The following is a 14349-nucleotide window of genomic DNA, read 5'->3' as shown; positions in this document are numbered from 1 at the left end:
AAACATTGACTATCACCCACAATTTGACAACGACCCGTCGTAGCGCCCCCGATCCGTCGCGTCCAAGTAGATGGTCATACAGTAAAGTAGATGTGATGTCAATAATATCGTCATTCATGTGACAGTGGAGCAGTTCTTGCCGCGGAGCCAATTCCGTTAGCCCCAGCTCTACCTTCAATCTTCAAACGATCGACTCGTTTGCTTTCACCACAACATCTGATATTCTCACGCCCGCGCGGCACCAAACCTCGCTCAACATGCGGATCCGCCTGCTCATCGAGCGTAATGAGCTGCCCTCTGTCTCTGTCCTCTGGTCCTTCCCACCCACTCAACTCTCCTCCACCATCGCGCAATTCCTCGAAAACGTCAACGTACGCTTTCCTCTAGAGGGGAACACTTGGGGATTGGAAGACTACACTGTCACTCTAGGAGGATACGAAGCCCAACACTACACCAAAGTCGGGGAAGTCTTCAAAGAGGACGATGAGGTGGTCATCAAGCCACTGCTGTTTGCTGAAGCGAGAGCCCGGACGATTGGTGGAAGGGCACAGATTACCGCTGATGGGAGGAAGTTGTTGGATGGCGTACCGTTTGGGAAGCCGTTGCTGAAGAGGATGCGTAGACCTGAGGTGGATATTCCGCCGGCGAGGAAGAGGGCGAGGCTTGAGCCGGCGGCGGAGGAAGATGATGATGAGGGAGCGATGGTGAGGTTTGAGGAAGTGATAAATGAGGATGATGAAGACGAAGACGAAGATGACGAGGATGATGGGGATTTCGAAGATGCGGAGGACGACCAATCKGAAGACGAGCTGGAGGATTCAGACGATGATGGAGATGCAGAAGTCGAAGAGGCGGACTGGGACCATGTTACAAAATGGCGTGTCCCTATTCGAGCGATCTACTCTAGCCAATGCTGTTTGCGCAAGAAGTATTTGGTCCTCGTTTGGGATGCGGATGAGCAGCATTTCAACTTGACTTGCGGCGAGGATCCCGTCCGTGTACCTGGTAGCGACAAAGTCTTTACAATCGGGAAGAAGGACGTTGCAGTCTGCTGGTCTACAGTTGATTGGAGCATCGAACGTGTTGATCACAGGGCTATACTCAAAGCTGCCCCAAACGCGTTTACAATCATCGAATTCAAGGATGGCTTGGGTCTAAGTGAATGCTTTCTTCGACTCATGGAGGCTACAAAGGAGACCAYGAAGAGTGTCCCAATCAGCGCCGAAGAGATGCAGCATAGATTTCCCGAGCAGAAGAAGCTTTTGCTAGCTGCTCGTGCTAAAGTATGGGCAAACAACTCGGTCGACTCAGACGATACCGGCAGCTCGAGCGATGCTTCCGAGTCCGGCCTTGAAGAAGAAACAGAACAAGTAATCAATCCTTCTTCGCGCGATTCTTCTGACGACAGCGATTCCGATAGTTCAAGCGGATCGTCCAGCAGCGAAAGTGATGAAAGTGGCAAGAACGAGGGAGAGGACGATGATAGCGATAGCGACAGCGACAGCTCAAGCGATTCTTCCGGCAGTGACATCACTTGGAGCGGAATTGAAACGAGCGAGACCGCACCACCAGCACCACCACCCGCTGTACAAGGTGCCGCGAAAAAAACAAAAGAGCGCAACATCCGCCGGCGCGAAGCTGCTCGACTGAAACATCTTAAGAAGGTGGGTGAACTTCCAGAATCGACAACGCTGCAGCAGATGCAGGAGTGGCTACGAACTGGAACACTCCCTCCAGTCCCTCATGTAGAGGCGAGTGGTTCTCAAACGAGCACCGAGGCTTCAAAAGATCAAGATTCGGTCGCACGGGAGCTGGAGAAGAAGCGTCAACRGTTGATCAGTGACATCAACGGCGGCGGCATTGACGTGTCCACAGAATCAAAAATCGCTGTGCCCGCCAACATGCACCCACCTCAAGTGAGGAAGCCCAAAAATAAGAGCATTGCATCGTCTCCGCTCTTAGAAGATGACGATGATCGCCCGGAGGAGATAGCAATCGCCACGGAGCCAGTTACAGTCTACCCAGCCACTGTCTCTACGCCCACAGCTGCTGCAAAAGATTCTCCAGCACTTTCATCACTGTCTGCAGCGGCGGCGAAGCGCCGCCAGGACATGTCAAACGCTGAAGAGCCCACAGAGGGCCCAAAACGGGTTAGCGCGGCTCATCGCCTTATCTACGGATCCCTAGGTTTGAGGGCGCCGAAAACGCAGGCTGATAAGGATGCTCTGCAGGAAAAGCTCGCCAGTCGAATGAAGAAGGTTGCTGCTGAAGTCGCAGTCGCGGAGGAGGAGATTGAGGATGAAGACTCAGAAGCGTGGAGGGAGAGGGTCATGATCAGCGCCGTAGAATGCCTCGACGAAGGTGTTGAGCTCAGCGAACCACCATTTCCGTTCCAGCAGAAGTGGGATCCGCAGTATTGGAGTCAGAATGTCAAGAAGCGGAACGCAAGCAGAGGTGGGCAGGGAGGCAGGAACAAGAAAAGAAAGAACAATGGCGGAGAGTTAGTGGAGGTGTACGATAAGTACAATCAAGACGGAGGCGGAGACGCGCTGAACTACGACGATCCTGTGGACGACGATGAAGAGTATTGGGACGATGGGGAGGATTGGCAGGACGGTGCTCTGTTAGGTGCCGAGGATGTGAAGGACGAAGATGATGGCTTTCCGGCTCTACCTAAGGATCTCACCACTCTTGCTTCGCTAACAGAAGCGGACGCCCAGGTCGGCGACTTTGTGGTCTTCACCGAAATGGCGTGCTCAGATGCTACGGGATGGCAGCCAAAAATTGTCACCACTATCGGATGTCTCGATTCCAACGGCGAGGATGCGTGGAGTGTGCGTGTCTCAACTCGAGGTGAGAAAGAGTACGACGAAAAAGGTAATCGGATTTACAAGAAGTTCGAGATGGAAGGCTTTGACGATGACGATATAAGGCAAATGGCTTGGTCAGAGATGATGGACGTGAAGCTCTTGCTGCGTCCCGCCCAGGCGATCGACCAGGCCGAAGCTGCAGGTGTGGAAGAGCAGATCCAGRGCCAGCTCGAGGGAGAGATGGGAAAGGAGGCGTCTTCGATTGATCAGTAGTTCGACTGTCGAGAAGAGCTCGTGAAGGCTTAAGCTGAGTCATTGCAAAGGATAACGGGTCGTTAGGAGATGCATGAGTTATTCTGCAATACGATACCCGCTATTTGCATTTCCGATCTTGCATAGCCGTTTCTGACTTCTCACCAATCGCAGCCATCCCGACAACCAATCCAATCGCTATTCGAAGCTTACTCCTTCTTATCAACAGCGAAACCCTTCAAATCCTCCAAGTTGATTTTTCCCAACGCCTTCTCACTCGTAGCATTCAAGAAGACTTTGGGCACAATCTTGTCACCTGCAGGTTCGCGGCCTCGAGCTTCAAAGGCTTCCAACCAGCGGCTTGCACAAAGGCACCTATTGTCCAATCCGTCAGTCGTGGAGCGGAGAAGTGTAAATGGAGAAAGCGGAATACCATTTGCAACCGGCTTTCATACCAGGAATAGGTCGAAGATCATTCCCTTGTCTGGCTGTGAAGTCGAGGAATTCCTCCGTCTGTATCATGAGTATCTCAGCTCAGAAGTACTATTCGGGATTGACTCAACTCACGACTTCGGCGGCAACACTGTGGTTTCCGAAATCACCCGGCGGTACCTCACAGTATCCATTACGTCGGAATCCGGTCATCGKAGATGTACTGTGGATTGCCAGGGGCTGCTTGAAGACTTGGAATGTGTTAGATAGTGATTCGCGCAATGGATTGGAAGGGTCAAGCATATGTCCAGTCTCATCTCTCCTCGAGACCATCATAGCGTGTCAACATGGAAGCCAGCCTGTGGCTTTGAGGTCCAGCTTCGAAGGAGAGATGAGCAAGGACACGCCGCTGATAGAGGTGCATCCATCAACCCTTCCAGTTCAATGTGAGGTGGGGACTTGCGAACCATTTAGCGCTTTGGACATTTTCAAGGACTCCTGACTGGTTTGATGATATTTCAATGCAAAAGCGAGGGTCAGAACGGTAAGCACAACGTAGATGAGACGTGTGTTTGTTATTGTGTTCATTTGCTGTTGATAATGCAAGTGTACATGGAGAGATGAATGCAGGTGTGCCCGAGTGAAGGGTTGGGGACAATGACGTAAGCGATCGTAATCCCCTTTGTGCTTTGCCGCCCACCTGGACATCACCTGGCTCTCCGTCCATGGATGGCTCAGCTCTTCTGCCATCATTATACCGTATGTGTATGAAGGGCAAAAGCTTCGCGACGCGCTGAGCATAAGGTGTTGCATAGCAATCCCGTCTTGCGATCAACACCAACTCCAAAGCATCCATTGAGATGGCGAACCCAGATGATATGCAGAAKATACGTCTCATTGAGATCAGTCCGCCTCTATGGTCTTCAGATTCTATCAGCATTAGCTTGAAAACTGTGCGTCTCGCTGACAGTCCAGAATTCGCTCTGATATCGTATGCTCGCGAYGAATTAGAAACCGAGACGATACTCTGCAATGGCAAACCTCTCACAGTGTCGCCCAAGCTCGTTGGCATCATTTCTTCACTGCGGGAGAAAAACGAATTTGCTGTTCGGCATTTCTGGATCGACATGATCTGCCTAGGCCCAGAGGACATGCAGGACATCTACACCCAGTCGACACTCAATAGGAAAGTAATCCTCCGGGCTACCATCACCATCGCGTGGCCCGAAGTTGACTTGAGGAGAGATACTGCCAACTTCTTGGCTGCAATCGCTGGAATTTCAAAAAGCTTGCAGCCTGAAAGTGCAGCCGATGATGGGGTGGGTCTGTTGCAGGGTACCACTGTCATTACTGCAGATGACCTGCGGCGATACGAGGTACTTTATCGCAAGTTCGTCTTTGCGCTTTTTGGACGCAACTCGAGCCGTGACCTAAGCTCACTTATCAATCCATTGGCACTTTTGAGAAGGCTGTTTGGCAGCGCGGTCCCAATGCAGAATGACGTTCTTGAACAACAAGCGATCATAGAGATCTGTTCATTGCTTGATTCGGAATACTTTGGGAGGTACGTCTTACACGAGACCAAAAAGCGCTCAATGATCAATACTTACATGAGTGCAGAATGCTGTCTTTTCCAGACTTCGTGTTATCTAAGCAGATCTTTCTACGCTGTACATCGGTGGATCTGGAATGGAACGCCTTTTGCAGCGCCGTCTATTCGATGGTTATGTATGGAGTGCATGCAGGGATGAAATCATCGCAAGCTGAGAACCTTCTGATTGCAGACCTTTTGCGTCAGCGATATCACAACTCCAGGCTATCCTTCGCCGAAGGTCTACTCGCGATACAGGGCTGCAATTTCGAGGAAACTCACACAGCGTCCTTTGTCTTTCCTCTGCTTGCACTGAGCAATAGTGATCGTAGGGAGCACGCACTACCTCGAGTTGACTACGCAGAAGGTGAACAGCAGGTGCTGCAGTCAATCTCCACAGCACTAGGAGACTACTTCAAGGCGCCCATCAATCTCTCACTTTCTGGACTCCCAAACAGCGAGGGAAGATCTGGCTATCCAACCTGGCTTCCAGAATTTGGCCCGAAGCAGCGTATGATATTGGCACATCCCAACTCGAGACTCGCTACCTCCGCACTTCGTAGCTATGATTTTGTGGTGGATGAATCCCGCAAAGGACGATGTCGTGGAGCTCGTGTAGACACCGTAGCAGTCGTGAAGAGCTACCTCGCGCCGCGTCGCATTTGCGACCAATATGATCTGACGGGAGACAATTTATTTGAGCTTCTCCGTTGGTACAAGTTCGCATGTGGCACCGAGACAACCGACATGCCCAACAACAGCTCAGATGAGCTGATAGTCCAATTCGCGGAAACTATACAAGCAAAAGGATCAAATCACATCTGGGACAGTCACCAGAAAGTCGCATCGTCTGAGGTTGTGAACCGAACGCGAGGTTTTATGGACTTCCTCGAGGACCCAGAAACCCCGGAGACCCACGACATTCGTCTTTTCTATGCGGCTTGCCTACCATCCCACGACAGGAGGTTTGGAAAAACTACTGCTGGGAGATTTTGTCTCCTTCCCTCGGCTGCGGCTTTCCACGATATCGTATGCATCATACAAGGATTCAAGGTTCCCGTGCTGCTGAGGCCGACAGGGTCGGGATATCAGAATGTTGGCGAGTGTTACGTGCACGGTATCATGGAAGGAGAACTCGATAGCTTGGAAGAAGAAATCTTTCTACTGGAGTAACAAGGCTGCATTCTAAAGATTATCGTATGTCCCGAGGTCGCTGCAAATTACTAGCTCCCGAACAGCCGCYTCCTCCAGTTGGGTTTCTCTTTCCTCAACGACAGCTCCAAGCTTTGTGCTGAACGAAACGTTCCTGCTCTTATCGGCATCGACTGCGCCCTTCGAGAACAATCCACATGCATCTTGATATCGGCGATAGTCGCAGATTTCAGAGAATGTCTATTGACCTGGTACTGAGATAACAAGATCGCCGTGAGGCTAGTTTGCAAGCCTTCGGCTACGGTCCTTCGTGACATATCTGCATGCAACTTCTTGCAATGGAAGTCAAAGATGCCGATCAAGCCTGATATTGGACCGTCAGGGGTGAAGTATCCAGGATCGGTGGGAGAACCTCTTATCTCAGCGCGGATAGCCTGACATATAAGCTTGTCTACTTCGAAATCATCTGGTCTCCAGTCGTGGAGACGTTCTTTGACGTGCGCTCGATCGAGGAACTCTCGTACCGTGCGATGCAAGAAGTTCACCTTTTGCCCAAAAAGTGAACTTGAAGGAAGCGCTACAGCACGGGCAGAAGCTAGCGGCAAGTCCTGGGTTACCAAAAGACCTCTGCTATGACTCTGCAGCCTGAAGTCCATCTGATTGCGTCGTTTGTGGTTCGTCCGGGAGTCGATGGGCTTTGTCTGGTAGTCGTCTCCTAGCTCCATGGATCCTTCGCTGATGAACCACAATGCCAAGGGAGAGAGCAAGTCATGTGCATGATACGTTGCCAACAACATGCTGGCTGAGTCTGCCCGGTAATCTCCATGTACACGGTTCAGCATATGGTCGTAAAAGTTTTCCAGCTCCGTTGGTAGTCGATCGAGCCGTCTCTGTAGCTGCAGGATGGTATTGCGATCTGTCAATCCTTCTTCCAAATCGTCCACTACAAGACGAACCCACAGGAACACTCCATTTGAGTTGTCTACCACCCGGTTGATGAGATCAGCACCTAGAGTATCTCTATCTTCATCTTGCTCGAATAGAGCGTGACTCTCGAGTCGATCGCGGACAAAGGCCGTTATGTCTGGCTCGTTGAAGTGTTCCATGAATACCTTGCTGGTCATACTACTGTATGCGTCCATGAATGCATTGTCCGGTCGACTGGATACACAGATCTTCACACTTGGTAATTCCGTGAGTATACTCATCAATTGGATAATGTCGCCSGGCTTGCCGCCATACTCGTCCAAGCCATCGATGACGAGAAAGAGACAATGGCCACGATGAGCGATGCAATAGCAACACTCTTTCATCTTCTCAAGTAGATGGCGCACCGATAGCGAAACTTGAGAGCCTGCAAAGGTGGTCAAGGAATCTTGACTATTGGCTGTCGCATCGCTAAAGAGTAGCCAGAGATCGGCGTACACTTTGGAAATCAATTCAGGGCATTGCCTCAGAATCTGGAACAGAAGAGTTCGTAGTAACCCTTCCTGCGTTCTCAGTAAAGCAACCTTGCCCACCTCCCAGAAGAAGTACGCTGCAATGAGAAGTCTTTTGCTTCCCGTCCAGTCTGCAAGCAACTCCTTGGTCCTGTGGCTCGAATAGAGATACTTCATCAGCGTTGATTTGCCAGAACCTGGGACTCCAGAGATCCAATAGAGCTTCTCAGACGAGGTCAGCCACGTTTCGAAGTTGGCGGGATCTCGTCCAGCTTTCCTGGCTCCATTATAGCTTTTGTCGAGCCACAAATATGATTTATCATGGCTGGGTCGCTGCTCCAGTTCCTCAAACCGACGATCAACCTCTTCGAATCTGAGCTGCTCTAGTATCCCAGCTTGAATGGCAAACTCCTTTGCCAAGCCTCCCCTTCCGGCGGCTTTTAACATTTGCTGGACGTCAGACTTACCGTGCCCCGTGACAGACATTCCAAGGTCCTTGATCGCCTTTTCAATCTCTCGAAACTCAGAAGCACGACTCGTTCCCAATGTCTGGAACTTTCGTTCCAGGCTTTCTACCTTGATCAGGATCCTGCTCTGATACTGATGTGCAAGGAGCCTGTGTACTTTGATGTCGATTCTTTCTAGCCTTTCCTGCAGGTCTTTGATTGCCTCATCCTTCCATTCACTCTTAATAGCGAGGATGAAAGCATCAAGTGAGACTTTGCCACCTCCGTTGCGGGCTTTGCAGCTTCGAAGCATCTTGAGGAGCTGGCCCGAGACACTCCTGCTTTGCTCACACAATTGTATCAATTGCTGGTCATCCCGCGATAGATCGGCGTCTTTGACGTTCAATCCAGGTCTGAGACTTGCTACTTGGTTTTCGACCAGCTTTGTTTGTTCTTCAACCTCGATGTGCTCAATTTTGGCGCCTGTGCGGGCCAGTTGCCAGGTGGTATGTACCAGTTTCGCAGACACGTCGACGATTGCTATGATGTTGGCTACTAAACTCAACGCAGTGAGTGGATCCATAGCGATAGTCGTGATAAAGGTTTTGGATTCAATTGCGGCGAAGAAATGCTCCACCCAAATTCGCCGTACCCCGCCGACCCGCCTGCTTCGTCTAACCGCCAATGTATGGAGCATACATGCATTGTGATGCGGGTTTAATGGCCGTCCAATAGAGCTCAGGAGCTAGATCCATGGCGTGAAGATCATGTGAGTTACTCACAATCTACAGCCAAGCGGGGCCAAGAACTCAACTTCGGGTTTGGCAAGAGACGAATGTTCAATAGACTCGCCTTTGATCTAGTACATATAAGCAATCCGAACATTTGTGAATCTCTTGGACCATTATGCGTCTTAATCATTGATTCACACCCGCCCAGCAAACGAGTGTTCATTTGGCCGTCCAATTAGCAGGAAAAGTCAGAAGTCTTTCTGGCGTGGTTGATGAATGTCTGCTCTAGTCGGAGTCGATGCCGGGTCTTTTCAGGCGCATCGCTCTACCAATACAGACCGTCTTATCGTGCCAGACGCCGGCATCAGAAGAGTTTGAAGTTCGTCACTGCATGTTCTTCACCAATCCATAGCTCGCCCTCTGTCTTCTCCTCATCGCGGATGAGCATGAAGACACCGCCAGGCCGCACAGAATACACGTTGATAGTACCATCAATGCCACCAGTCCCAAATGGTCCCCGATCCAACCAAACAGACGATTGTCCCAATTATCCCAGGTCCCACCACGGGTGTGGTTGAAAAACACCCATGGCGGTTTTCCTGGACGGCCATCCATCAGTACTCTGGTCAGACGTGCTCCACTCGGAGGTAGCTTTTGATGATACTCCTCCCATGTTTTCGTCAGAAACCACTGTCCAGTGGCGTAGCTGATGGTGAGATATGGCAAAGGGTAGTTCCATGCATGCGAGATGATGGACTCCGTCATCGCGATCCAGTAAGGATGATTTGGTTCCGCGCCGAGGATGTTATTGCTGAGCGCACCATGTCCGCCATCTGTCGTCCAAGCTGGGTRGTATCTCAAGGGCTCCAGATTAGTCTCACACCCATTGTCGAGGTCGATGTAGATCCCACCGTAATGGCGCATGAGAAAGTATCTCAAAGCATCAATCTTCTGCACTGGAAATTTGAAGCTTTTGTATGTAGGCAAGAACCAAGTATACTCGTTCGTGATGAATTCCTCCGAAGATCTGTCGGTCCAGAGATGATGGACCCAATCTTTGTTCGCATCGAGACACGTCTGTCGGGTAGCATTCCAGTCTYCCGGCAAAGTCTCATCTCCAGGATGCGTCCAATTGTGGAATATCTGATGAGTTATGCGCGGTACGACCAGCGGTCTGACATCTCCTGCCGTGTGGGCATGTTGGATTGCTTCCTGATCCAAAAGAACGCCGGCATGCTCAAAGAAGATGTGGATGAATGCTTTGATCCGGACTCCCAAATGGATCAGGATACCCAGAGTGATGATTATGCCTCCTAGTTTCAAGGTCCGAGAGCCAGTCTTGCCAAAGACGGCCATGTTAGAGATCACGGAGAGAAGCTACCGTAGGACGAACATTCTCGCCCACGTATTCTGTCGCAAAGGACCGAGTGGGTACAGGTCGTGATGGTGTAGTCAGCGTGGACACGCTGATCCAGGAGCAGCAGTACATGCACGTTTCTCGCACCCACGGGTTGATTGGGTCAAAACGTAGATCCTGCTTAGCAGGCTCTCGGTCTCGTGAGATGGAGATTTCAAGAGATACGACATCTTACTTGCGTTTGTACTGCTCTTTAGATTTCGGTGGCGACTTCGCCTGGGTCTTCAGCAATTTTGTAGTGTAAAGAGTGGACGTTGAAGTGTTCCTGCTTCGACGAAGGTAGGTGAGAGTGGATATGGTCCGTGCACGGTGTACGCAAGCGATCAAAACATCACAATCCCCGTCCTCGGAGGTCTGTCGTCTCACTGAACATCACCTCGAATGCATGCCTCAACTCTCCGGGACGTTGTGACTGGTGCAGCAGGCGGCCCACCATGCCGCGGCTCAAAACACTTCGCCGCTCCGTCTAAATGAATGGCTAACATCTTCGAAATCTGTGCGGCCTGCGTGGAACAGTACTTCAACGCATTACAATGAACGCACGCCGAGTCGATCCCTCCGAGCGGCACGCTCTTCTCATGGATGTCGTTGGCTCACTGGCCAGCGGATTAGGCGGTTCTCCTGATTGATCCTGCGACCGTGGCTCGACAATGATGAGGATCGATCACGCCGATCCTGCGTAAGTGTGCTATTCCAATTTCAAAGTCTTCACATCTACTTCTTTGGTCAAGACCAAGCTGAACGAAAGGAGGTATTAGGAAAACAGTGAAACCTTCTTGAAGACGCGACAAAGAGGGGGCGCAGCTGACTCAAGCTTCGGCATGCTCACGGTAGGATGGTGGTATACGAACAACCTCTGGAACAGCTACATCTATTGCCTGATCCGGCATTCCCCTACATTTGCCGAAGTTCGCGATGGAACAAAGATTGAGGCGACGAAAATGTTCTGCGGATTGCAGTGCGGGATATACTGGTACTGTGCTATGACTTGCGGACTTGAAAACAAGCTTGGTCGGCATGAACGATACCTCAGTGACTGGATTCCTTCTATTTTGGTCGACGGAGCGCTCATTTATCCCATTGCAACGGCATGCCACCTTCGCCACTTCTCATGCAGGCTGTAGCACGCTTTTGGTTCGTGGACATATAAGGAGACTTTTGCCAAGCATGCCACCGGGATAATCATGTCCAATTTGACCGAAGTCAGATCCATGAAGTGCCAAAGCAAGTAGACGGCGGTCAAGCTCTTGTCTAAAGAGAGCTCATTGGCATAAGCTTGTCGAAATTTCGTCGTCAGGCTAACCCATTAAGCAACAAGGAATCACTGTCATCGCCTGAGAGAGCTCATGATCGACACCGCGTTCAAATCCACATGGTAGGTGTACAGGATCATTTGGCTTCCTAGGCTGAGACACTTTGCTCGCGCGTCTTCGAACAAAAACCTCTGTGACTCGCTGGGCTGGTCGTCGATCTCTCATCTCAAGCCAGAAGCAAACAGACATGGCGCACTCATCCTTCCAGGCAACTACGCCCTTATGGCTTGTCWGTCTCGCTTATTTTCTCCCCTGCAACAATGACATTTCCTACCTCATGCCTAAGTCGTTACTTAGGTGCGCTCCTATTGCTATGCTGCATCACTGGATCCTTGATATACACCTCCAACCAATACCGCTTTCAAGGCTTCCTCAGCAGTCAACACATCACCTTTGAGCACTTCCCTGCCGTATACGCAGATAAGCTTCGCTCCAAAGATTGGAAGGGCCTTGAACGAAGACAATTCGATTATGTACGACACTTCCACRCAAACAGTTCACGATCTTCCTCGGACACGATCCCGCCAAAGATTCACTTCATCTGGTTCAAAGACCTCTACACTTCTCACCTAGATATCTCAAAGCTACCTTCACTTGGCTCACGGGCTCCCAGTCTGTGTCAGAAACACAATCCGCTGTATGCCATAGAAGTGTGGAATCAGACTGAAGGCCGAAAACTACTAGAAGAGCACTATTCATGGTTCCTCCCCACATATGACAGCTACAGGCACCCTATCCAACGCATCGACGCTCTCAAATACTTCATTCTCTGGCATCATGGCGGCGTGTATATGGACATGGACATTTCTTGTCGCCGGCCGCTAGAACCTCTTCTCGACTTCCCTGCGTGGTTCCCTGAAGCCTCGCCGCTGGGTTTGAATAACGACTTGATGGCTGCCCGGCCAGGACATCCAGTGCTTGGACTCATGTTGGAAAATCTTGCCAAGCGAAATCGGAACCTGATCTTCCCCTATCTAACTATCTTCTGGAGCACGGGCCCACAGTTTACCAGCGACATGCTGAAGAAGTGGTTTCTGACGCATGGCTCGCAGCCCAAGGGCAATAGTACGGGTGAGAAGTTAGCGATTTGATAAGGGAGCTGTTTGCTGACTTGATCCTGCAGGAGCAGACGACTGGTTCGTCCTACCAAATCAGTTCTATTCCGAGGAATACACTTTCTTCGGCCATAGTCCTGGCGGTACTTGGCATGGAGATGATGTCGCCGTCGTGCTGTGGCTCGTCCAGCATCCTTTAGTGTCCTGCTTACTTGCAATCGTGGCGCTGAGCAGCTGTCTCGCGCCTGTGCTGTGGAGGAGAAGAAAGAGCCGGGAACGACTACAAAGATCACGCGATGGTGCCTTCAAAGCCTGATGTTTTGCCCAAGGTTCAGATTGTGTTTATCCATTGCTTCGTTTAGCGTTTAAGAAGCTCGGGAAAGAACTATGATGATTGGAAGGCTGTAGCCTATGAAGCCGGGAGCGAGAAGTTGTACAGCCTAATCYACAAACCTAGGAGAAACTCCGCATAAAGTGCAACATACAAGTGCCTGTTACACTCAGCTATCGCAACATAGGTGGGCGGTTCGTGATCGCTCTTGGCTGACGTCCGTGACGGATTGCAGGTCTCGACTGACGGGTTGTTCAAGAAGTCAGTGTGCTGTAGTCAGCCTCGTGCTAGATTCTCGAACGGCGATCTTTCCTTGGCCTACGAGTTGACCGAGAGAAGCACTGTGTAAGAGAAGAAGTCATGATGAACGCTATTTGCGGCCACTCACTCCGGCCTTTCTATAATCTCCAGCATGGTATCATTGGGACTTGGCGTCCTACTCCTCAGAATAGTGACCTACAACATGTGTTGATCAAGTGCCTTATACTACGTAGTATCGTGCTAATAATAGCTCAGACATCCGGTATGCAGCGATAGATCCCAGCGATGGTGAGCAACCCTGGGACCTGGGAAGGAGTTGGGGCGTCTCCGGTCATATCCCAATTGCAATTCAACACTGTCGACGGCCCGGAGACTATGATTGGCAAATAGGAATTCGTTGACGACCGAATCTTCTCCAGTATCTGATGCCAGGCCTGTCTGTTCCAGAGGAGAGACGATATGCGATCGTATTGGATCGTTTTCCAGCTTCGATGATCAAACTTCGACCATTCCAGACTACATCTTCTTCAACAAAGCATGTTCCTGGTATTTCAAGACCTACACTATGCTTGCCGACATTTTCGAAAAGGCACGTACTACAGTGATCACCAGGCAGGCTGTTGTAGTCGGTGTAGAGTTGTGAGGACACATGTAGAGTTCATAGCATCGAATACTGAGCACATCTGCCATCCCAGTCTGAATCCCAAGGGCTACCAGGCGCCGATAAGCGTGTTCAAACGTGCGTTTCCATTGTCGTAAGAAAGTTGGTGAGGTCGTCAGTGCATGCCAGAACGTGAGGACTCAGGAGAGTGGAGGGGTCGTAGGCGAGATTTAAAGTTTCGGAGATCGACGGCGCGTCATCAAAACAATCGCGTCCCACGCGTTCCATGCTCACTTCTTTTGCTTCACTACGACCTCACCTCCTCTTTCCACTTGCGCCGTCTTTTATCGACTTCATTGTAGCTTCCAGCGAATCAAATCGTAAACTCGATCATGTAAGTTGATAGTCTCATCATCACAGCACGCAAGTATTTCGACGCAAAGCACAGTCTACCTCTGCGGGACGAGACCATCATAGCGGGAGTCTTACAATCGCGGTGTCGACCGACGCACATGGTT

The 14349-nt window shown here is 50.7% G+C and overlaps 6 protein-coding genes; 3 read left to right on the top strand and 3 right to left on the bottom strand.

Annotated features, from left to right (window-relative positions):
• Positions 1 to 257: 257 nt before the first annotated feature.
• On the top strand, positions 258 to 3083 carry RCC_02017 (uncharacterized protein; the record flags this gene model as incomplete). Its single annotated transcript, XM_023767300.1, has 1 exon — positions 258 to 3083. The coding sequence occupies one exon, from the start codon at positions 258 to 260 to the stop codon at positions 3081 to 3083; it is 2826 nt and encodes a 941-aa protein (XP_023623068.1).
• A 188-nt stretch (positions 3084 to 3271) lies between these two features.
• Positions 3272 to 3980, bottom strand: RCC_02016 (uncharacterized protein; the record flags this gene model as incomplete). XM_023767299.1 has 4 exons in its annotated part: positions 3272 to 3437; positions 3496 to 3575; positions 3630 to 3745; positions 3962 to 3980. The coding sequence occupies 4 exons, from the start codon at positions 3978 to 3980 to the stop codon at positions 3272 to 3274; spliced, it is 381 nt and encodes a 126-aa protein (XP_023623067.1).
• Positions 3981 to 4621: 641 nt separating this feature from the next.
• Positions 4622 to 6258, top strand: RCC_02015 (uncharacterized protein; the record flags this gene model as incomplete). XM_023767298.1 has 2 exons in its annotated part: positions 4622 to 5058; positions 5115 to 6258. The coding sequence occupies 2 exons, from the start codon at positions 4622 to 4624 to the stop codon at positions 6256 to 6258; spliced, it is 1581 nt and encodes a 526-aa protein (XP_023623066.1).
• Positions 6259 to 6308: 50 nt separating this feature from the next.
• On the bottom strand, positions 6309 to 8705 carry RCC_02014 (uncharacterized protein; the record flags this gene model as incomplete). The annotated part of the gene is made up of 1 exon (XM_023767297.1): positions 6309 to 8705. The coding sequence occupies one exon, from the start codon at positions 8703 to 8705 to the stop codon at positions 6309 to 6311; it is 2397 nt and encodes a 798-aa protein (XP_023623065.1).
• Positions 8706 to 9237: 532 nt separating this feature from the next.
• On the bottom strand, positions 9238 to 10209 carry RCC_02013 (related to SUR1 protein; the record flags this gene model as incomplete). The annotated part of the gene is made up of 1 exon (XM_023767296.1): positions 9238 to 10209. The coding sequence occupies one exon, from the start codon at positions 10207 to 10209 to the stop codon at positions 9238 to 9240; it is 972 nt and encodes a 323-aa protein (XP_023623064.1).
• Positions 10210 to 11843: 1634 nt separating this feature from the next.
• On the top strand, positions 11844 to 12954 carry RCC_02012 (uncharacterized protein; the record flags this gene model as incomplete). XM_023767295.1 has 2 exons in its annotated part: positions 11844 to 12654; positions 12707 to 12954. 2 exons carry the CDS (start codon positions 11844 to 11846, stop codon positions 12952 to 12954), a joined length of 1059 nt encoding a protein of 352 aa, XP_023623063.1.
• Positions 12955 to 14349: the final 1395 nt, after the last annotated feature.

Source organism: Ramularia collo-cygni (genome assembly GCF_900074925.1).
Source record: "Ramularia collo-cygni strain URUG2 genome assembly, contig: RCC_scaffold02, whole genome shotgun sequence".
NCBI classification, from domain to species: domain Eukaryota; kingdom Fungi; phylum Ascomycota; class Dothideomycetes; order Mycosphaerellales; family Mycosphaerellaceae; genus Ramularia; species Ramularia collo-cygni.
The sequence above is the reverse complement of the archived record's forward strand: the minus strand, read 5'-3'. Positions and strand labels throughout refer to the sequence as shown.